Source organism: Pristiophorus japonicus, chromosome 3 (assembly GCF_044704955.1).
Source record: "Pristiophorus japonicus isolate sPriJap1 chromosome 3, sPriJap1.hap1, whole genome shotgun sequence".
Taxonomy (NCBI): Eukaryota; Metazoa; Chordata; class Chondrichthyes; family Pristiophoridae; genus Pristiophorus; species Pristiophorus japonicus.
In genome coordinates, this window is record NC_091979.1 from 266,473,142 (window position 1) to 266,496,021 (window position 22,880).

At 43.5% G+C, this 22,880-nt stretch overlaps 1 protein-coding gene across 5 annotated transcripts in view; it reads left to right on the top strand.

Annotated features, from left to right (window-relative positions):
* Positions 1-22,880, top strand: part of inpp5f (inositol polyphosphate-5-phosphatase F) — a 271,778-nt gene that overhangs the window by 150,627 nt on the left and 98,271 nt on the right. For all 5 annotated transcript variants that reach the window (XM_070876665.1, XM_070876663.1, XM_070876664.1 and 2 more), the window contains exon 4: positions 12,883-13,011. In XM_070876665.1, the coding sequence (XP_070732766.1) occupies positions 12,883-13,011 (129 nt within the window). The remainder of the gene's footprint in view (positions 1-12,882; positions 13,012-22,880) is intronic.

Consider the following 22,880-nt stretch of genomic DNA (forward strand, 5'->3'; position numbering starts at 1 on the left):
CTGTTTTGTGTTACATTAATACACATTCTCAGCAAGAAGTGTATTAAATGTCGTGTAACCCATTTCAACAAGGAGTCATAGAATGGTAATGGGTGCATTTAAAGCAAATGCCTTTCACAAATGTATGGCTGTGTTGATTTAATGTTAAGTAATTGCCTTCAGTGTGTGTAAATGCGAAAGTTCACCGAAGAAGTAAGAGAAGTGACGGCATCCTCCAGCCACGCAATGATGGTACACCTGGTGCTGGGTAGGTTGGGTGTTGCTTTGACAGCAGCATGGACAAAGACCCCCCCCCCCCCCCCCCCCCCCAAGTGGAAAGTGCATCCGGGAGGGCATTGAGCTCCTCGAGTCTTGTCGCCGAGAGCATGCAGAAATCAAGCGTAGGAAGCGGAAGGAGCGTGCGGCAAACCTGTCCCGCCCACCCTTTCCTTCAACCACTGTCTGTCCCACCTGTGACAGAGACTGTCGTTCTCGTATTGGACTGTACAGCCACCTGAGAACTCAGAAGAGTGGAAGCAAGTCTTCCTCGATTCCGAGGGACTGCCTATGATGATAGAGGTACATGACAAAGTTGTCAACAGTGGAAACCTCCCAGGGAACCATAGGCATTGACAGAAGGACACTATAAGAACATAAGAAATAGGAGCAGGATGGGCCCCAAGGCCCCTTGAGCCTGCTCCACCATTTAAAATGATCTTGGCTGATCTGATCATGCACTCTAGTCCACTTCCATGCCTGCTCCCCATAACCTCTTATTCCCTTATCGGTTAAGAAACTGTCTATCTCTGTCTTAAATTTATTCAATGACCCAACTTCCTCAGCTCTCTGAAGCAGCGAAATCCTGCCATTCAGCCCATCAAGTCTGCAGCTGCTAAACGAAAACTAATCTTACAGCCTTGCTCTCTTCCCTTTGCTGAAACTGTTTATCTACTTTTCCCTGAAGCTGCCCAAATATCTACCTCGACTGCGCTTTGTGGAAAAGCTTTCTACGCTTCAACAACTCTGCACAGCTTTCTCCTGACCTCCCTCTGCGTGCCAATTGTAAACTGACCCCTTGGGCACTGACTGACTCTTTAGCTAGAGGAAATAATTTTTCCCCATTTACCCCATCAAAGCCTTTCATACTTTCAAAAATCTCTTCGAACTCAACGTTGCACACTCTACTCCAGTGAAAATAGTTTCATTATCTCAAGTGTCGTCTTATCCTTGGTGTCAATGAAATGCATAGAAACTACAACAAAGAAACAGGTCATTTTGCCCAACTAGTCTGTGGCAGTGGTTACATGCCACATGACTAAATAATCACATTTGCTATACCTCTTCCGATAACACACTCTCCCTTTTCCTTCATCCGCCTATCCAATCTAATCTTGACCTAGTTTCTGCCTGAACTGCTGTCCCTCTGTTATAAATCTCTTATTTAATCTTGTGTCGATAGGCTCCCATATTAGACCCCAAAACTACTGCAAACAGTGTGCTTCTATGTACCCTATCCCATCCTTTCATAATTTTCAACACTACTCTTGTAGCCTGTAATTGTTATTGGAGTTTAAAAAAAAAAACCTCCGTTTTTCAAATCTGCCTTCATGTTTGTAATTCCTCATACCGGCAGCATCTTACTGAGACTGCGTTGTACCCTCGAGCCTTGATATCCTTTCTTGGTGTCAGCTGTGTCTCAGTGGATAGCACTGTCGCCTCCGAGTCAGAAGGCTGTGGGTTCAAGACCCACTCCAAGGACTTTAGCACATAAATCTAGGCTGACACGCCAGTGCAGTGCTGAGGGAGTGCTGCACTGTCTGGAAGTGCTGTCTTTCGGATGAGATGTTATACCGAAGCCTGTCTCCTTACTCAAGTGCACGTAAAAGATCCCACGGCACTATTTTGAAGAGGAGCAGGAGAGTTATCCCCGGTGTCCTGGTCAATATTTATCCCTCTTATCATCAGAACAAAAACAGATTGGGGCTGAAATTCCCACTTTTCCTTAAGGCCTCTTAACATCGGAAATCGGTGGCTATGCTGCGGAGTGCAATGGTCGTCAACTTTTCATGTAATGGCAGCCATTATCAAAATTCTGCTCCTGCAGTATCCCAGCGGTGAACTCTTCGCCCCGCCCCCGGACCACTCTGCTGTTGCTGATCAATGCTAAGTGTGTGATCACAGTGCACACTGCCGATGTACCCCCTCGAAGGTGAAATTCCGCCATGAAAATCTTTGGCCCGCCCGGACATGCCAAAACCAGCTTTGTCGTGGCGGTGCAGTGAGGCTGAAGCCCCCATTAAAGGGGAGGACGCATTGCTGCTGTTGCCATTTTTTTTTCCTCTGCCCGACAATTATGCCCCTGGGTTCAGCCGGGTCACCAATAGTCAGCTGGCACTCCCTCTTGGGTGCCAGGCTGCTGGCCCAGCTGAAACCCTCCCTAGTGGTCCAGTGGACCGAACTTTTAAACTCGTGCAGGCTTTCCCCTTTAAGTGAAGAGGAGAGCCGTGGTGACATCATCGTGGTGTCACCCCTCCCCACCCCCAAACTTGCGCCTCTCTGATGTACTCACCATCCTACTTCCATTATGAGCGACTTCTGGTCCGCCTGGGAGAAAAAAGCGTAATTTCCCTCGGCCATCTCAACCACCATGGCGGCAAAAACATTCAAATGGGTTACGTGTGCCCCGTTTCGGGCGGAGGGCAAATTTGGCCCATTATCTGGTCATTATCACATTGCTGTTTGTGGGAGCTTGCTGTGCACAAATTAACTGCACTTCAAATGTACTGCATTGATCCTGAAAGGTGCTATATATATATATTCAAGTCTTTTCTCTAGTGTGGAGCCCCATACTGCACATAGTACTCTAACTGAGGTCTGATTAAGGATTTATATTGGCTCATAATTACCTCCTCGGCTTTTATGTTTTATACCTAGAATTTAATTAGCATTTTTTTTTAACAGATTTCTTGGCCCGAGGTACTTTCTTCAACGTTCTGTGAACCTGTGCCCTCATGTCCCTCTGCTCTCCTATAGCACTGAGCCCTATGTCCATTTAGAGTATAACTATTGCTGTCTTTTTTAACCAAAATGCATCACCTCACACTTGATATGGTATTCCATCTGCTACGTATTGGCCCATTTCCCCATCTTATCAATATCCCTTTGCAGTCTCCTTTGGTCTTTTAAAGAATTAAGTATACCTCCTATTTTGCTATCTGCAAATGTTTATGCCTCTCCAGGCATATGTCCAACTCATTGAACACAATAAATAGAAGTAGCCCCAGAACTGAATCCTATTGCATAGCACTACCCACTTTCAACCATTCTGGGCGGGTGGGGGGGGGGTGGGGGTGCGAGCGAGTGAAGAAACTGGCCTGAACTCTGACTCGGTCTTTTCCCTTCTAACCCATTTTTAATCCAGATTCCAACTTTCTCGTAATTCCACATCCCTTAATCTTCTCTAGTAATCTCCTGTGTAGTATCTTGTCAAAAGCTTTCCTAAACAGCACATTCACTGCACTTCCCCCATCTACCATGTCTTCAAGCTCCTCAAATAATTATTTGAAGTTTGTCGAGCACAATCATCCCTTTTGAAATTTGTTCTGGCTATTTATATTTTCTCTTTACATAGATATGTGGATTTCATCCTTCATTAAGAAGTCTAAAATTGTCCCTACTGTAGATGTGAAGCGAATTGCCTTCTAATTACCCAAGTTATGTCTTTGTCATTGTTTTAAAAAATTCTATGACATTGGTCACTTCCAGTCCTTTGGCAAACATCCCCACACTGAAGTGAGCCCTGAAATAAAATCCCATCAGGCTCTGGAGCTTTCTCTTTGTTCTGCATGTAACTATGTAATACTTACCACCAGAGGGCGTGACTATTGGAGTCCTAATGGTCACCTGCACACACGTGCAGGGCCAGTATAAAAGGTTGGCTGCCATGTTGTTTAGGCACTCTGGAGTTGTAATAAAGATGACTAAGGTCACACTAAGTTTAGCTCACAGTACTCAGCCTTGTGGAGTTCTTGTATACCTAACACTCTTGCTTTAGCCTAACAATTTAACTTAGCTAAAATTTTCTTTTTATCCTTCATCATGTCACTCTTCTCGCTCTCGATCACTTCAGGAGTCACCACCTCAATATCCTTCTCTATTAAAGACTCATGCGAAGTATTTTATAAAAACCTCCGCCATTTTTTGATAACATACAAATTGATCCACTGTTGCTCTACAGTACTGTCAATTTCTCCTTCCAAAGCACCTTCGCTCACTGGCTCTTTATTGTTTTAAAATCTACTTTAATCTAGTCTGCTGGTCTAGTTTTTGTACTGACTTTTCCCCATCTAGTTGGATCTTCAACCTTTACCGTATTGTGATCACTACTCCGAAGGCACTCTCCCACATTTAACTCACCTAGCTGATCTTCTTTCCTCACAGCCAGGTCTAGCAACACCCCCACCCTTGTGGGCCTCTTAACCTATTGCTTGAAGGAGTTTTGGACACATTTTAGGAATTCCATTCATTTTTCTGTTTACTCATTCTCCCTGCCCCAATCAATATAGTGGATAATTTAAACCTCACTGAACAATAATTTTGTTCTTGCTCGTCTCTCTCATCTGACTGCACATTTCATATCTACATGCTTCCCACAATTTGGAGGTTTGTAACACACATGTATTAATGTAGCAAGCCTTTATTTTTGAGCTTCAGTTTATTATTGGCCTTGTTTGTTGCAGTTTCTTGTCTGCATCAACACTCTACAGCATGCATCCCTTGTTTACCAGTGTTGACACTTTGCCTATTCTCCTTTCTATCCCTCCTAAATATATTGGGCCGTAAATTGTGGCCTCTCCGGGTGTGTACAATGTGTGCATGTTCCATGCACCTAAACCTGGCACTTGCAATCTGTCAAACTTCCTTTTGACAGATCGCATGTACCCCGGGAGAAGGGCCTTCGCGGACAGCGATTTGGGCTATTTGCCCAACTCCTGCCCAGCAAATGTCCTTCAAACTCTTTACAAGCGTAAGGCCTGCTTTTACCAGCCTAAGAATTAGAAAAGATAGAAAAATTTAATTTTATCACATGTTTATATTTAAAAACTGTCCATTAAGGTAAATTTATTTTTAACCCTATTAAAACATATTAACATTTCAAAAAATATTTTTTTTCCTAAAATCTTGTAATTTGATTCAATTAATTTTAAATGTGAGGTGAGTTTTTTATTGTATTTTGTGTTTTTGGGGGTATTCTCATTGATATAATGGGAGCTCCGTACAAACTGAACTCACCACAACTATCAATGAGAATACTCCTTATGCATTGGTGGTCCAGGCCCAGTGATCCCAGGTTGCGCTTATATTCCTGGAATACGTGGGGCCATATGTTGGGCTGCGCATCTAGGTCTCGGAGCCGAAGTGTAAGTTCCTCTGGGACCACGAGGCATTTTTTTTTTTTTTTTAATTTCTGACCCAATATATTTATTTTCCATTCTTGTTTGCAGCCAGGTTTTTGTTATGAAGTCTAGATCCTTGTGTAAAATAATTACTTTCAGTTTCCCCCAGTTTATTTCTCACTCTGCACATTATAATACCTGTGTACATTTTAACCTTTCAACCTTACTCCTTTTCCCATGATTTTGTCTGAAGCCATTTTTACTTGAGTCTCTATTACCAGACCATTTGATTTGTTAATTTTCTTCACATCCCTTTTGCTAAGCTTTTTTCCGCATGAATATTCTCGCTCTATATTGTACACGCTCAATGGATTTAATATCCTTTCTATAATGGATCGCCTAAAAATACATTGTTCTTTGTGCCTTAACCATTTTCTGAACACATTTCATCTCTTTGCTCAGTTTATTACAATCCAAAATTTATTAATTATGGCTTTATTGACCTGCATTTGCGCACCTTCAAAGCATTATATATGTGCACCCAAGGTTTGAATGTCTTTACATTGAGTAAATGCTCCCATTCCTTCTTTTTCCTTCCAAATTGCATTAGCTGACACAACTCCACATTAAATTGCATCCACCTCCTATTCTACGAACCTGGCAGTTTTCATTAAATCTTTCTTGGTCCTTCCTGCCATTTGCCAAACCTCCTATTTTTGGGTCAGCAGCAAGTTTCGACATTGTGTTCTCTGCTTATATCACAGAAGTGGCCTAGCACTGGCCCCTGGGATACATCACTTCAAACCTTCCTCCAATCCAAGCAGCCCAATGTTAACCCTAACCTTATGTCAGCCAGCTTTCTAGCCATGTAGCTACAACTCCTTGTACATCATACACCTGATTCTTTGTAGCAAGCCTCCTATGACAGCTTTTCATACACCTTCTGAAAATCCATAAGCATTATCGACTGCATTCCCTTTCTATAATTGGTCACTTCTTTAAAAAATAAACTCTCAATTCAGCAAACCTGACTCCTTTTAATAATTCAAACTTGATTATCCCACGCATCCTGAAGTGCTCAGTAATTTGATCTTGAATTATGGGTTTGAAGAGTTTGCCCACAAATGATGTTGGGACTAACTAGTCTGTAGCTAGAGTTTATCCAGAACACATTGGTGACTATTGCCTGAGCTGGTGCTCTCTGAATCACTTAACCCCTTGTGTATTCAGTTGGCTACAACCTACTACAAAAGCAAAATACTGTGGCTGCTGGAATCAAACAAAAACAGAAAATGCTGGAAATCTCAACGCATCTGTGGAGAGAAACCGAGTTAACGTTTCAGGTCTGTGCCCTTTCGTCAGAACTGGAAAAAGTTCGAAATGTAACAGATTTTTAAGGAAGTGTAAGGGGCACTGAAAGGGGGAGGGGAGGAAAGAACAAAAGGGAAGGTCGGTGACTGGGTGGAAGGCAGGAGAGATTAGAGAGACAAAAGGGATGATGGGCTGAATTGAGATGATGATTGTTATATATGTAAACTTGTAAATACTTGTTTAACCACCAGAGGGTTCATCCCCTGGAGTCCCAAGGGATCCCACAATCCCTTGGGAGCACCTGTACATAAGGAGGCCTCACAAGCTGGAGAGGCACTCTAGAGACCTGTAGTAAAGGAATACGATCACACATTACTTTAATCTTACAGTATCTGGTCAGATTCTTCAAGACATAACAGTAATGGCATAAGTTAGGAAACAAAAGATGAGTCTAGATAGGATGTGAATGGCAGAATAATGACCAGCTGCCATGGGAAACAGAAAAAAATAAAAATGTTACCTCTGTCTCCAACTTAAATCAGGCTTAAATCACAATATTTACTCTGCAGGAACTTGACCTGCAGAAGATCATGTGAAACTCAAACTGGCAACAAACAAAGTTAAATGTGCAAAAGTTGCACAGAAGCATTGGGTGGTTCAGAAAATGACACCTTTGTGCTTGCAGTTCAAGAAGTGAAAACCAGTGGTTCATGGCAAATTCAAGTTTTATTTTGCACTTGATTGTGAAGCAGTGAGTTGGGTACTCTGAAATATCACAGTCTGTTGCTCGAATGTGTTAATTCTAACACATCTCAGCAGTCGTTGAAAAGAAAACGGGGAAATAAAACATCTTTTGCTATCTTCTAGATTAGAGGTGTTGGGAGCTTTCAGCTGTTGTGGTATGAGGTATTAGAATTGAAATTGCAAATTATTTTCTGCTAAATATTGGGTCCACTAAGGATTGCTGAGATTTCAGCTAAAAATATCTAACATTCTGAGGTGCTTAAATGAAAGTTAATGTACCCTTTAAATCCCTTTCGACCTTCTTTAAAAATGGTCTGGTACTTGTTGAGTGAGTGATTTCGAGTGCCAGAAAGACCTTGCAAACTTGCTCCATTTTACTTTCTCAGACAAATAACAACTTTGTCTTGACCGCAGCAATAATATAATACATTGCATGTCTGTTTAATGAGTCATCAGGGGAGTGCTGTGCATCTTGTAATGAAATGAGAGTTCAGTTATATCGTTCCAAACCCAATCTAAAGTTAGGAATCAAGGTTCAATATTCTTTACACTGTAATCACAGTGCGTGTTATGAGGATGGGGTATATAGGCCTTGTATTTGGTCTGGCCACAAGCCAATTATTGCCACTGCTCCACTTTGCACTGAGAAACCGTTTTGATGTTGATTAATTTTGGTGTCGAAGTAAGAAGATTTTTTTTGAACAAGAATACACCCTTGTTTACAGTTGCTACATGTAAAGACTGGTCATGCATTTTACACCCTATGCCCTATGACAAATTCCTAAAGGACTACTACTCCAGAGAATGAGAGTTTAAATCCCACCATGGTCATTTGGATACAGTTTGAAGGTAAATTTGGAAATAAAAAGCTGGCATATGAAAATGACCGTGAAGCTGTTTGATTGTCGGGATAAACCTCACTGGTTCACTAATGTCTCTTCGGGAAGGAAATCTGCCGTCCTTGCTCAGTCTGGCCCATGTGATTTGAGTCCCACCCCAACATGGTTGACCCTTAACTATCCTCTGCAGTAACCTTGCAAGTCATCCATTGTCAGGGCAGTAGGGATGGGCATCAGTGCTGGTCTTGGCAATGATTCCACAACCCAAGAATGAATTTAAAAAAAAATGCATGGGTAACAGCAAGTAAATTGTATTGCAGACTAGTGCAATGAAAAAGACACTTAGCTATGGAAATATTGGCCTCTGGAGTATGCCTTTAACCCGTGAAATTTTTCTGAGCATGCCTCCTGGCTCCACAGCTACGTAGAGTTTGGGTCCTGGGCCTCGACCTGCGGAAAGATCCACGGATTCCAGGGACACAGGCAGTTCGGCTATGTCCCTGGGAGCCAGGTCCAACAATGAGAAAGAGGATTCCATTAGTCATTTCCAAATGGAATCACCTAATAAGATGCAATGAAATCCCTAAATAATTAAACAATTTAGATAACTCTAATTAATAAATGTTCTCATTTTCATAGAAACATAGAAAATAGGTGCAGGAGTAGGCCATTCGGCCCTTCTAGCCTGCACCGCCATTCAATGAGTTCATGGCTGAACATGCAACTTCAGTACCCCATTCCTGCTTTCTCACCATACCCCTTGATCCCCCTAGTAGTAAGGACTACATCTAACTCCTTTTTGAATATATTTAGTGACTTGGCCTCAACAACTTTCTGTGGTAGAGAATTCCACAGGTTCACCACTCTGGGTGAAGAAGTTTCTCCTCATCTCAGTCCTAAATGGCTTACCCCTTATCCTTAGGCTGTGACCCCTGGTTCTGGACTTCCCCAACATTGGGAACATTCTTCCTGCATCTAACCTGTCTAAACCCGTCAGAATTTTAAACGCTTCTATGAGATCCCCTCTCATTCTTCTGAACTCCAGTGAATACAAGATATGTCAGTCCCGCCATCCCAGGAATCAGTCTGGTGAACCTTCGCTGCACTCCCTCAATAGCAAGAATGTCCTTCCTCAGATTTGGAGACCAAAACTGTACACAATACTCAAGGTGTGGTCTCACCAAGACCCTGTACAACTGCAGCAACACCTCCCTGCCCCTGTACTCAAATCCCCTCGCTATGAAGGCCAACATGCTATTTGCTTTCTTAACCGCCTGCTGTACCTGCATGCCAACCTTCAATGACTGATGTACCATGACTCCCAGGTCTCATTGCACCTCCCCTTTTCCTAATCTGTCACCATTCAGATAATAGTCTGTCTACCCTCACATTTATCCACATTATACTTCATCTGCCATGCATTTGCCCACTCACCTAACCTATCCAAGTCACTCTGCAGCCTCATAGCATCCTCCTCGCAGCTCACACTGCCACCCAACTTCGTGTCTTCCGCAAATTTGGAGATACTACATTTAATCCCCTCGTCTAAATCATTAATGTACAATGTAAACAGCTGGGGCCCCAGCACAGAACCTTGCGGTACCCCACTAGTCACTGCCTGCCATTCTGAAAAGTACCCATTTACTCTTACTCTTTGCTTCCTGTCTGCCAACCATTTCTCAATCCACATCAGCACACTACCCCCAATCCCATGTGCTTTAACTTTGCACATTAATCTCTTGTGTGGGACTTTGTCGAAAGCCTTCTGAAAGTCCAAATACACCACATCAACTGGTTCTCCCTTGTCCACTCTACTGGAAACAGATGGTAAAAAGCAATAGTGGAAGGCTGAGTAAACAAAGGCAAGAAACAAAAAGGGCCACACTACATCATAATTCTAAAAGGACAGAGTGTTTTTTAAAAAAAAAAACAAGCCTGAAGGCTTTGTGTCTTAATGCAAGCAGTATCCGTAATAAGGTGGATGAAATAACTGCAAATAGATGTTAACAGATATGATGTGATTGGGATTACAGAGACGTGACTCCAGGATGATCAAGGCTGGGAACTCAACATCCAAGGGTATTCAACATTCAAGGAGAATAGAATAAAAGGAAAAGGAGGTGGGGTAGCATTGCTGGTTAAAGAGGAGATCAATGCAATAGTTAGGAAGGACATTAGCTTGGATGATGTGGAATCTATATGGGTAGAGCTGCAGAATACCAAAGGGCAAAAAACGTTGGTGGGAGGTGTACAGACCTCCAAACAGTAGTAGTGATGTTGAGGGCATCAAACAGGAAATTAGGGGTACATGCAATAAAGGTGCAGCAGTTATCATGGGTGACTTTAATATGCATATAGATTGGGCTAACCAAACTGGAAGCAATACGGTGGAGGAGGATTTCCTGGAGTGCATAAGGGATGGTTTTCTTGACCAATATGTCAAGGAACCAACTAAGGGGTAGGCCATCTTAAACTGGGTGTTGTGTAATGAGAGAGGATTAATTAGCAATCTCGTTGTGCGAGGCCCCTTGGGGAAGAGTGACCATAATATGATGGAATTCTACATTAGGATGGAGAATGAACCAGTTAATTCAGAGACCATGGTCCAGAACTTAAAGAAGGGTAACTTTGAAGGTATGAGGCGTGAATTGGCTAGGATAGATTGCCGAATGATACTTGAGGGGTTGACTGTGGCTGGGCAATGGCAAATTTAATTAACATTTCTTTCAATATAGCAAATGCAATAAAAATTTAATTTTTTTGGAAAAATGTTAAACATTTTAATCCAAGTCAAAATTTGCATCAAATAATTAAGTGCATTTTTTATTTTAAAATTTTTAATTTAAGTTTTATATTAACTGTTACACTGGTGAAAGCAGGCCCTATACCTGCTTTTACCAGAAGTTTGGGTCTCATGGTCAGTAGATGTGCAAATAGCTCAACTCTACCCTAGTGGAAGTGATTTCTCAGTCGGTTCGGTAGATCTGTTAAGGTGTATCTTGAGATTGCAAGCGTGCATGGGGAGACTTGGACCTTGCGGGGTCTTTCAGAAGGCTTACAACAGCGTATGCTGAGTGCACGCGGTCATCGGGAGCGCTAATTCCGGGCCAATATTCAGGTTAACAAGGGACCTTCTAAAATTCACTGTAGTTTACTTGCGATAAGAATGGTTTGGCACTTGACTGGGAATAATTTGTCATTTTAGTAAACCCAAATATCAGCACCAGCATACAATTTCCATTTCTAATATAAGGGACATTTTCGACCTGTGCTGCTCTTGTAAGGGAAAAAAATAAAATGACGCAATTAAAGCTCCCCAAGTTGAATGAATATCTTCACTGCAATCTAGAAACCATGCTAACGGAACAGACTGCTGAAATTCTTCCCTGACGATCCTCGATGCCGTTTGGCAAAATAGTTTTTCATCCCATCAGTCATCTGAGGTGCTTGATCTCCTTTTTGTTGCCCCCACCTCCACTTGTCATAAATTCATTCAAAAATGGGTTGATATTTGGCAGGACTGAAAAGCTATGAATTGTTGTGAACTTCGACACTTCAGGCTGTATGAGTAAAGGTAACAATTCTACCTGGAGGGGAGCCATGGTCTCGTGCTTGTGTTGGTTACAGGCCAATAATAATGTCTCACTGCTTAAAGTTTACCAGATGCCTCGAAGGACTCTCGTATCTTCACCTTGATGCTGTTTATTCCTTTAACATTTTGAGAGCTACTGCACAAATGGGACAGCAATATGTTTTTTTAAATCATTAACTATATCCAAATCACAGGATCTAAACTATCTCTGTACCCATGCTATTATGTCTTTCTATAACCAGTTTGTTTTACTTAATTTACCTGTAAGCTTGTAACTTTAATACTTCTGGAATGGAGTTGGATTTTCTCATAATTGTAGGCTCCTTTCCTAAATTGTTCAAATGCACATCTTGGGTCGAAGAGGTCTTGCTGGTTGCTGTGGATATTGGACTTGGGCTGAAGTATTCCACAATGAACGAGTTAATGATTGGGAGGGGAAGGATGAAAATAACGATTTCGTATGAAAGACAGACAGACTTGCATTTATATAGCGCCTTTCATGACCACCGAACGTCTCAGCGCTTTACAGCCAATGAAGTACTTTTGAACTGTTGTAATATGGGAAACTATTCCTGCTATTTTTTTATTCAAACTGATTTGGAGCAAATTTGCAAATATTTTAGAATTGTCCATAAATAGGTGGGGAGGAATTAATTCAAATGAAAAGTTTTAATTGGATGCATTATGTTCAAATTGTTTTGATCGTTAAGGTTGATTCAACTGGAAATGTTGGACCATTGGTCAAGAATGAATTGCGATTTGAGACTGAAAATTAAACAGGACGCTTTAGATTAGGTAATTGTATTTAGATATTAACTTGCCAATGTTAGACGCAGTGGAATAAGAATGCCTGAAAGGGGAGCCTTCATTTTCAGAGCAGTGCCAATCACAGCAGCGTGAAAGACTGAAGTAGTAATCTCTTCAGAGCGCTGTCAGATCAGACTGATTCACAGGAGCCTTGGAAATTGTATGTCAGGAAGAACAAAGATGATTGATTTTCACACTCCATTCTTATTTGCAGCTGTGCAAGAAGCATCATTTTGGTATAAACAAGACTGAGAAGATTACCCAGTCCCCCGATGACTCCAAGTTTCTGCTCAAGACGTTTAGTCAGATCAAATGCAATGTGGCTGCTCCAATCAAGAAGAAAGTGAGTGAATGTCTCATTGAAGATTTTCAAAGCCTTAGCTTGTCAACCTGACACATTGCAGTTGTGGTACTTTTAAAATTAATTATATGGAACCCAAGCACACCGAGTGGTTGGATATTTCTGTTCGCAAACCATGTAATAAGTGAAGGGCCAATTTGGTCTTGTCTGAATATCAATCAGTGAAAGAAAAACTTAGATTTATATAGCGCCTTTCATGACCACCGGACGTCTCGAAGCGCTTTTGGAGTGTAGTCACTGTTGGAATGTCATGGTTAATAAAGGCCTGGATGTACAAAAGCTGGTAACTGTCCATAATAATTTTTACAGCTAGTTTTCTAACTGGTCTATCCAAACTTCCAAAATTTTCTGGTCGTGAATAACATTACCTGTTGGTGGATATGACCATCACTTAATCCTGGAATTAGTCTGCTGTTATCGGACAGTTTGCCAAACGCTAAGAACAAGATGACCAAACTGTGTAAATTGACAGCCATTTTGTTTTCTGGCAGAGCAAGTTTGTTTTGAAGTTCCAGTGTTCCCTATATTGGTTTAATTTAAATGGTTTTGAAATGGTGAAACTAGTTTATTGGGTTCAAGTTGTAGCTGTTTTTAAAGGTGGAGTTTTAATTTTTGAGTTTAATAGCGTTTGCGAACAACTATCGAATCATGGGCCTCAATTTTGACCCAGCCCCTTTTCACGCTCGCTTACCGGAGTTGCGCCGCTTTTCTCCGTTCAGAAGTGCGGCGAAAAATTTCTTTCCCACTTTGCCCACTGTCTGGCCTCTTCCCTGTGATCGCGCAGTGTGGCCAGTCGAGTCAGGGGTGGAGCCAGCGTCCTGCAATTGAAAACTGTGCTGGGGCGTCTGCACATGCGCAGTGGAGTGCCTGCGCATGCGCAGTAACTCCTCGCCCCCAGCCTCTCTGTGTCTTGCGATTTCTAAGAGATTGATCGCACCGGGAGGCCATTTGGCCAGGGCTGGGGGCGGGCAGGAGAGGAGCACCATCAGTTCCCCTGCCCACCCCTCGCCCAGGCCAAGTGGCCTCTTGCACCGGCTGGCCCGCTGCCTCGCCGGGCTGAGTTTTAAGATGAAGGCAGGACTTCAATTTTTTTTTGTTACTGAATTCTTAGAACTTTTTTTTCCAAGGTTTGGTGCTTTGAAAGTCTTGGTGCTTTAGGTGCGGGTCCTCTCCGCTTCCCTTCCCGGCCCTATCCCAGGCCAAATGGCCTCCGATGTACCTACCTGCGCCGATTTCTTTAACTCTCCGCTAGGGTTTTCTGAAGTGGCCACATACGCTGGCCTAAGTATAAATAGAGTAACTATTAGCTGGCCAAAGTTGCCTAAATGGGCAGAACTGGCATAGGTGGCTGGTAATGCCCCCTTTTGAGGAAAAAAAACTCAACTTAAAAAAAAAAATCATAACTAACTCACTTACACTGGTTGAAATTGATTGTGGAAAATGGGGATTTTTAAGTTATGCCAGAACCACCAAGTTACTCCAAAAAAAAAACAGAGCAACTCCTGGCCAAAACAGCCCCATAGAATGGTTACTGCACAGAAGGAGGCCATTCAGCCTGTCGAGCCCGTGCTGGCTCTCTGCAAGAGCACTTCAGCTAGTCCCTCCCCTGCCCTTTCCCTGTAGCCCTGCAAAATTGTTTTCCTTCAGGTATTTATCCAACTCCCTTTTGAAAGCCACGATTGAATCTGCTTCCACCACCCTTTCAGGCCGTGCATTTTAGATCATAACCGCTTGCTGTGTAAAAAGGCTTTTCCTTTGGTTCCTCTGCCAATTACCTTAAATCTGTGTCCTCTAGTTCTCGACCCTTCCGCCAATGGGAACAGTTTCTCTCTCTCTACTCTGCCTCGACCCCTCAGGAATTTGAACATCTCTATCAAATCCCCTTTCCATCTTCTCTGCTCCTGTAAAACAACCCCAGCTTCTCCAGTCTACCCACGTAACTGAAGTCCCTCATCCCTGGAATCATTCTCGTAAATCGTTTCTGTTCCCTCTCCAAGGCCTTCACATCCTTCCTAAAGTGCGGTGCCTAGAATTGGACACGCTACTCCGGTTGTGGCCGAACCAGTGTTTTATAATAGTATTTGCAGCTTTGATTCCACCCCATTGCGGAGCCAGGGGCTAGTATTGCTGGGTTAAATTCTCGGCTGCAAACACAGGAGTGCAATTGAGAGCAATCTCGGTCGATCTATTTTAAACCGTATCTGGTGCTTCACTTGTCATGTGAATTGCTGAGCTTGGCTGTGCTGTTGAAGGGTTGAATGTGCTGAGCAGAGACCCGATGGCACCCCGCAGGGAGATGGAGAAAACTGGACCGTGATCCATACCACAGCTCTTTAAAGCCATTTTTTGTTTTAATGAGACAGCGAAAGCAATTGATCTTCCTGGCCACCGACCTCAGCAAATTGGCCAAGCCTTTCTCATTGATGCTGGCTACGTGACACCCTGCTGTACCTAATGGTGCTCGGGCTTATAAAAGTGGCCTCGGGCGCTTCTGCGAAGCCAGTTGACTCGCATCATTAACAGCAGCCTGGCAGCATTTTAACACCCCTTCTCCTGAATCAGGCGTAGCAGCAGCTTTCGGACTTAGTGTGCTGTGTGAATATAATTTTATCGGGTGAAATGTTTGAATTGAGCTTTAAAAGTGCAGTCATGTTTTGAAGAAACGGGAACTGGTTGAAAATATTGGATAACGTTGGGCAGTTTTCTGTGTGGGCTTGATTGATAGTGAGGGAGAAATCCAATCTCCTATAGTAATCAGACTGAGGTATGGGTGAACTACAATGACTGAATCACTAATGTGTGTCTGCCGACCTGAGGTTTTGAAATGGAGCACTGATGCATTCTATTCTTGGAATCAGCAAAGGAGCCTTGGACAGGCAGCAGGGTCTTGTGATGCAAATTTATGGAAATGCCTCCTGGCTACTGAATGAGCCTCTCTCTGAGACGCATGACCATTCTCCAAATACAAAGAGATGAAAATATTTCCTGTCAGGCCTACTGACCTCGAGATACACCAGTAAATTTTACTTTGAAATCCTATTAATCGGTCTGTAAGAAAGTTTGAAGTAACAGACGCTGACCACCGACTCGTATAGCTCTGATCTCCTGCAGTCAGTGTAATTTTCAGGCAGTGAGCAAGATCTCTCTTTCACTGGGTCTTTCAGGCTGTTGCTGCGGTCACTCGGTAATTGCCGGCTGCAGCAAGTTGTGAGGTCAGTGTTGCCTCGTGATATCGCACACCAATGGAAAGCCTCTCGACTGATGTCATGGTGCCATGTGGTGATGCCAGTGCTGTGTGTGTGCGGGCTGGCCAAGCTGTCATGATCATGACAGTTCGTAGGCAGGCAGTGCAATTTAACATTAATTTGGGAGATAAGCACACTTGCATTGCTTTCCTGTAACCCAGCCTGGTTGACGGATATTGAAAGTGTTAAGACTTTGATATGGTATGGTATGCGAGAGTACTGATGAAGGTTGAAATGTTAATTCAGATTCTGGGAGCTGGTTCCTGCTATTTACATTGCTGAATCTGACACTTCTCCTGGCAGATGTAGATGCACCAAAGACTGGGTCGAAGTCTGCCTCTGGGATAAAGAGAGAGGAGCTGGGTTTAGCCGTATAATGGAGGGGAGCTGCTCCAGTGAGTCAGGAATCTGTATTAAAACTCGGCCAATTTAAAAGTCTCATCAATCTCCTTTGGCTTGGACTCCATTTTTATCTTGGTTACGGCTTTCCAGTACCTTTCTACTTTTAAAAGCACAAGTAGTTGTAATCCATTAGTTTACTGGATAATGATGGTTGTCGATAATTTGTAGGTGTGTGTTTGAGAGAGGTTCTCCAATATATTTCACAATGAATGGTATGTAATTTACAGATACTTGTAAGCTGCTTTTTGTGTTTTAGTAAACTAATTTATTTAAGAAATGTAACGTGCTCATTTGTTTTGGTTACTTAGAAATGTATTATTACAGATTGATGTCCTGGGCATGATGTCTGTCAGATGTTCCAGGTAAACCTGGTACACGAATGGATGGACAAGCGGAGTGCTTTATGTCCATTACATACACTCCAGTCCTTGATCTGTCGCTTAATCCAATAATAGTAACACTTTTTTTTTTCTTTACTTCTCTGCTATTGCCATATCTCTGAATTTAACACTGGTTCATAAGAACATGACACAAGAAATAGGAGCAGGTGTAGGCCATTTGGCCCCTCGAGCCTGCTCCGCCATTCAATAAGATCATGGCTGATCTGATCCTGGCTTCAACTCCACTTCCCTGCCCGCTCCCCATGACCCTTGACTCCCTTTATCGTTCAAAAATCTGTATCTCCACCTTAAATATATTCAATGACCCAGCCTCCACAGCTCTCGAGATGGAGAATTCCAAAGATTCACGACTGAGAAGAAATTCCTCCTCCATTTCCATTTTAAATGAGCGACCCCTTATTCTGTAACTATGCCCCCTAGTTCTAGATTCCCCCAAGAAGGGGAACATCCTCTCTGCATCTACCTTGTCGAGCCCCCTCAGAATCTTGTATATTTCAACAAGATCACCTCTAAGTCTTCTAAACTCCAATGAGTATAGGCTCAACCTTTGATAACCCCTTTATCTCAGGAATCAACCTCGTGAACTTTCTCTGAACAGCCTCCAATGCAAGTATATCCCTCCTTAAATCCGGAGACCAAAATTGTACGCAGTATTCCAGGTGTGGCCTCACCAATACCCTGTGCAGTTGTAGTAGGACTTCCCTGCTTTTATACTCTTCCCCTTGCAATAAAGGCCAATATTCCATTTGCCTTCCTGATTACTTGCTGTACATGCATACTAAACCTTTTGTGTTTCATACACAAGGATCCCCAGATCTCTCTGTAGCACTGCATTTTGTAATCTCTCCCCATTTAAATATTTTTATTTTTTCTAACTGTGAATAACCTCACATTTTCCCACATTATACTCCATCTGCCAAATTTTTGCCCACTCACTTAGCCTGTCTATACTCCTTTGTAGATTATTTGCATCTTCCTCACAACTTGCTTTCCCACCTATCTTTGTATCATCAGCAAATTTGGCTACATTGCACTCTGTCCCTTCATCCAAGTCATTACTACAAATTGTAAATAGTTGAGGCCCCAGTACTGATCCCTGTGGCACCGCACGAGTTACAGTTTGCCAATCTGAAAATGACCCATTTATCCCAACTCTCTGCTTTCTGTTGGCTAACCAATCTGCTATCCATGCTAATACATTGCCCCCAACTCCATTGAGCTCTTGTGCAGTAACCTTTTATGTGGTACCTTATCAAATCTTTCTGGAAATCCAAATACACAACATCTACTGGTTTCCCTTTATCCACTCTGCTCGTTACATTCTCAAAGAACTCCAGCAAATTTGTCAAACATGATTTCCCTTTCATAAAACCATGCTGACTCTGATTGACTGCATTATGATTTTCTAAATGTCCTGTTACTACTTCCTTAATGATGGACTCCAGCTTTTTCCCAATGACAGATGTTAGGCTAACTGGTCTATAGTTTCCTGCTTTCTGTCTTCCACTAAGTAGGGGTGTTAGATTTGCGGTTTTCCAGTCTGCTGGGACCTCTGCAGAATCCAGGGAATTTTGGTAGATTTCTCTGTTGTCACGTAACCCTTCAAGGATGAGCTTCACGCGATTCATCCTCTTTTTGAAAACCTGACCTTTCCCTGATCAGGGAATAGTTGAGCAGTACAGATCAGGAATGTCCCAGGTTCAACTTCAGGTCTGCGCTAATCTCAGCCAGGGAAGTTGCAGTTTGCCTTGATGCTAATTGAGATCAAAATGTTGTCAAACAGCTGCTGGTAGAGGATGTGTGGGCAGCTGGTGAGGACAAGATGGGGTTCTACTCCACTGAAAGAAAGACTTGCATTTATATAGCACCTTTCACGACCACTGGACATCTCAAAGCACTTTACAGCCAATTAACTACTTTTGGAGTATAGTCTCTGTCATCATGTGGGAAATGACAGCCAGTTTAACTGTTTTTGTTGTGTTGATTGAGGGATAAATATTGGCCAGGACACGGGGGATAACTCCCCTGCTCCTCTTCGAAATAGTGCCTTGGGATCTTTCACGTCCAGCTGAGAGCAGACAGGGCCTCAGTTTCATGTCTCATTCGAAAGACATTACCTCCGACAGTGCAGCACTCCCTCAATATTGCACTGGAGTGTCAGCCTAGATTCATGTGCTCAAGTGTCAGCAATGGGACTTGAACCCACAACCTTCTGACTCCGAGGCGAGGGTGCTGCCCACTGAGCCACTGGCTGACACTAGGATATATTTGATTGAAAGAACAGTTGTGTTTAAGATCAAGATAAGGGGTTAAGGACATGGGGTTAGGGTAACACTGCCTTGCCCTTGCAGTTTAAAAGTCTGCCCACACTTGACTATGAAGGCTCACGTAAAATAACGGTAACTTGGGCTAATCATCTGAGGTTGACTTAAGCAAAATTGCTTGGCTGCTGGTTATAGGTGAAATGGGTTATGGGCAGTGTTAACCTGGTTAATAGTGAGTGAGTTCACAGCACAAAACTGCCATAAATTGATGTAAACTGGCAGTCTTACTCTAGCTATGAGGATTGCTGATGCGGAAATGTAAATGTCACCCTGACTCCGACGGGGCAATCTTGAGAGGTTGGGGTCAAAGCCCATTACGGAGGCAGAATAGAAGGATCTTTGGCTACATCTAGCTGTGTTGGGAGTGCTTGTTGCTGATGCTGTATATACAAGCATACTGATTTTTCTTTTGGTTGGTAATACAAAAAAAATCATCGAAATTTAAAAGTGTGCCAGTTGATTCATTTTATGGAAATACATGGGGATTACCTAACTTGTAACCATCTGCTAGTGATGCGGGGCGGAGAAATTGGCCTCCTTTTCCCCTCCCGTTAATCTTGCGGTTGGGGGTGTGAGGGGAGGCGATAACGAAGCGCTATGGGCTTACCGACCGGACGTGGTAAAATAACCAACGCTCATGGCTGGTTAGCGCTGGCACTAAAACTTACTGCCCCGATCTTGTGCGCCCCGGAAATCATGATGTCATCCGTGTGCAGTTCCCCGTTATCGCCCCAGGTGAAAAATTCACTTCTGCTCCCTGCAGCATCGCCGGCAACCACGGCAGCTGCAGGAGGTGTTGGGCACTTGGGGAGAGGTAATTAAAGGTGGTGGTGGTCAGGTAGGCCAAAATGTTGTTGCCCCAGTATGCTGTGTTTTGAATTTTTCCGATGATTGATCAGCCCTGCACTCGGTGCTTGGGGCTGTTCCTCGCTGATCGCAGGTGCTGGCGCCCACCATTCCCAGCCTCGGCCACCAATGTCCTGCGCATTGGCCCCTCCCTTTAAGGGAGGGAAGGCGTCTGTGATTCCGGCAGATCTGCACGGGACATTGTGCAGCGCTGCACTTGCTCCTGTGTTCCACTTGCTCCCTTTAGCGCTCCAAGGGAAGTGGTACCGCTTGACTTAATGCTCAACTTCCCTCCAGGAGCGCTATTCCAAAAGTTCGCATTGGCTTCACTTGCGTAGCGCCCGGTGATATTTCTTTGCGCTCGCAAAAGTTATCGCCCCAAATGGGGCGCCACGCAATTTCCAGCCCATGATCTCTGTCATGAAGTTGCTAATGGAGCTTTGTGACGGTGTTGTAAATCTTCACTCTGCATGGAGTTTCCAATACTGAACGTGGTAAGCAACACCCTCTGGCCCAACACTCAACCACTAGTTTAATGGGTATCACCATTACAAAGGGGAAGGGGCGAGGCAAATGACTGCGTGTGATGGGATGGATACGGATTGTGTACCTTCTGCTCTATTCATGAGTTTCCTGTTGAGGCGTATTATTTCTGATAAATTTACTTCATAAGTAAATCTGATGTATATTAGAGAAAAATAATCAATTTTCTCAATTAAATATTTGCATAGTTAAGAACTCCATTTCGTAAAAATCCAGTGCCTTGAGTTATGTGCAGCTATGATGAAGCATTCCAACCCCAAGCATTATAATTCTCATGTTCTAAATAGCCACTGGCTACAATTGCAGTTTCCCTTTGTACGTGATCATTAATTTTTTCAGCATGATATTGCGATGTTGGGACCTAACCCTCTTCTTTCCGTAGACAAGCTATTCTGCTCCATGCAATGCCATTCACAGTGGGGGTGAGATTCTGCCACTTCCCTGTGTCTACCAATAGTGCTGTGTGATTGGCAGATTGAGAAAAGTCATTGTGGTTTGTCGAGTGAGCTTTGTCAGTATTTTCTTCCTCCTGCTATGAAGTGCTTTTACTAGTACCAGTGACTTCTGAGAAACAAATCTTTCGTGACAAACTTCTGACAATCTGATTGGGAAGAGAGTCTTCCACTGATCTGTTATTAGTCACTGAACTAAAGTGCATCAGCCACGTCCGGCACGAATTTATCAAAGATGTAATGCCAGATCTAGCAAGAATGTGGGCTTGAAATATAAATCCAATTGCGTGACCGATGTAGTAACTCGCCTCAAACTGCTGCGCTGCACGATGATGCGATGGGATTTTGAGCCAGCAGTTTTCCACACGAGTTCCCGACTGCAGCCAATATGTGAGAGGACGCTGAGCACAGGGAAGGAGAGAAACTAGTGGGCTAGTTACACTTTAATATTAAACTCTACAGTAACAACTATTTGCCGTTGTGCTGCACTCAAAAACAGAGGATGTGAGCTGGAATGCAAAATGTTGTTGGACACCTTTGGCGGGTTGATTTCCTGCTCCGTTAACCAAGATATGACGTGTGGCTTGCAGAGACTGCGAGCCAAGGGCAGTGTTGAGTATTGAGAAAGAGTCAGACTGAGCTCAAAGTAAAGTGTGACCTCAGTCTTTTATTGCAGGTCTCCAGAGTGCCTCTCCAACCTGTGAAGCCTCCTTAAATACCTGTGCTCCCAAGGGAATATGGGATCCCTTGGGACTCCAGGGGATGAGCCCTCTGGTGGCTGTACAGAGTAAATACAAGTCCACATATATAACAACACTCTTTTCCCCCCCGCCCCCCCCCCCCCCCCCAAAGTCAGTAGTGTAACTATTAATGTGAGTCGATCTGGGGCCCTTCTTGCCCTGGTTGATCGTCTCGGTGTGAAAGCTGGTGTATTGAATCATTTGGGCCCTCGCTGGGCTGCTGTGCAGCTGGGCTGCCTGGTGTGTTGGGCCCTGCTGGGCTCCTGTGGATGATGGGTTCTGCTTCGTGGTCAAACGTGGTGCCAGTTGCCACTGGTGTGTGTGTTGGGGGATCAAAAAAGGTAGAGTCCAAGGTGGGTTGCTCAGGATAGTCTGTGAATCTGAGTTTGATTTGGTCCAAATGTTTCTGGTGAATGAGTCCAAAACACCCTGCTCCCCTCTTTGGCCAAGACAGTGCTGGGAAGCCACTTGGGACCTTGTCCGTAATTTAAAACAAATACAGGATAATTGATTTCAATCTTAGTGCAAATGTGTCACACATCATGGTATGCACTTTGTTGAAGCCGCCTGCTCTCTACCTGTTCATGTAGATCAGGGTGAACTAACGAGAGCCTTGACTTAAGTGCTCTTTTCATGAGCAGTTCAGCAGGTGGGATCCCAGTGAGTGAGTGGGGTTTCGTGTGGTAGCTGAGCAGGACTCGGGATAGGCGAGTCTGCAGTGAGCCTTCAGTTACCCTCTTCAAGCCTTGCTTGATGGTTTGCACTGCTCTCTCTGCCTGACCGAGATGCTGGTTTAAATGGGGCAGATGTGACATGTTTGATCCCGTTACGGGTCATGAATTCCTTGAACTCAGCCCTGGTAAAAACATGGCCTGTTGTTGCTCACCAGGACACCGGG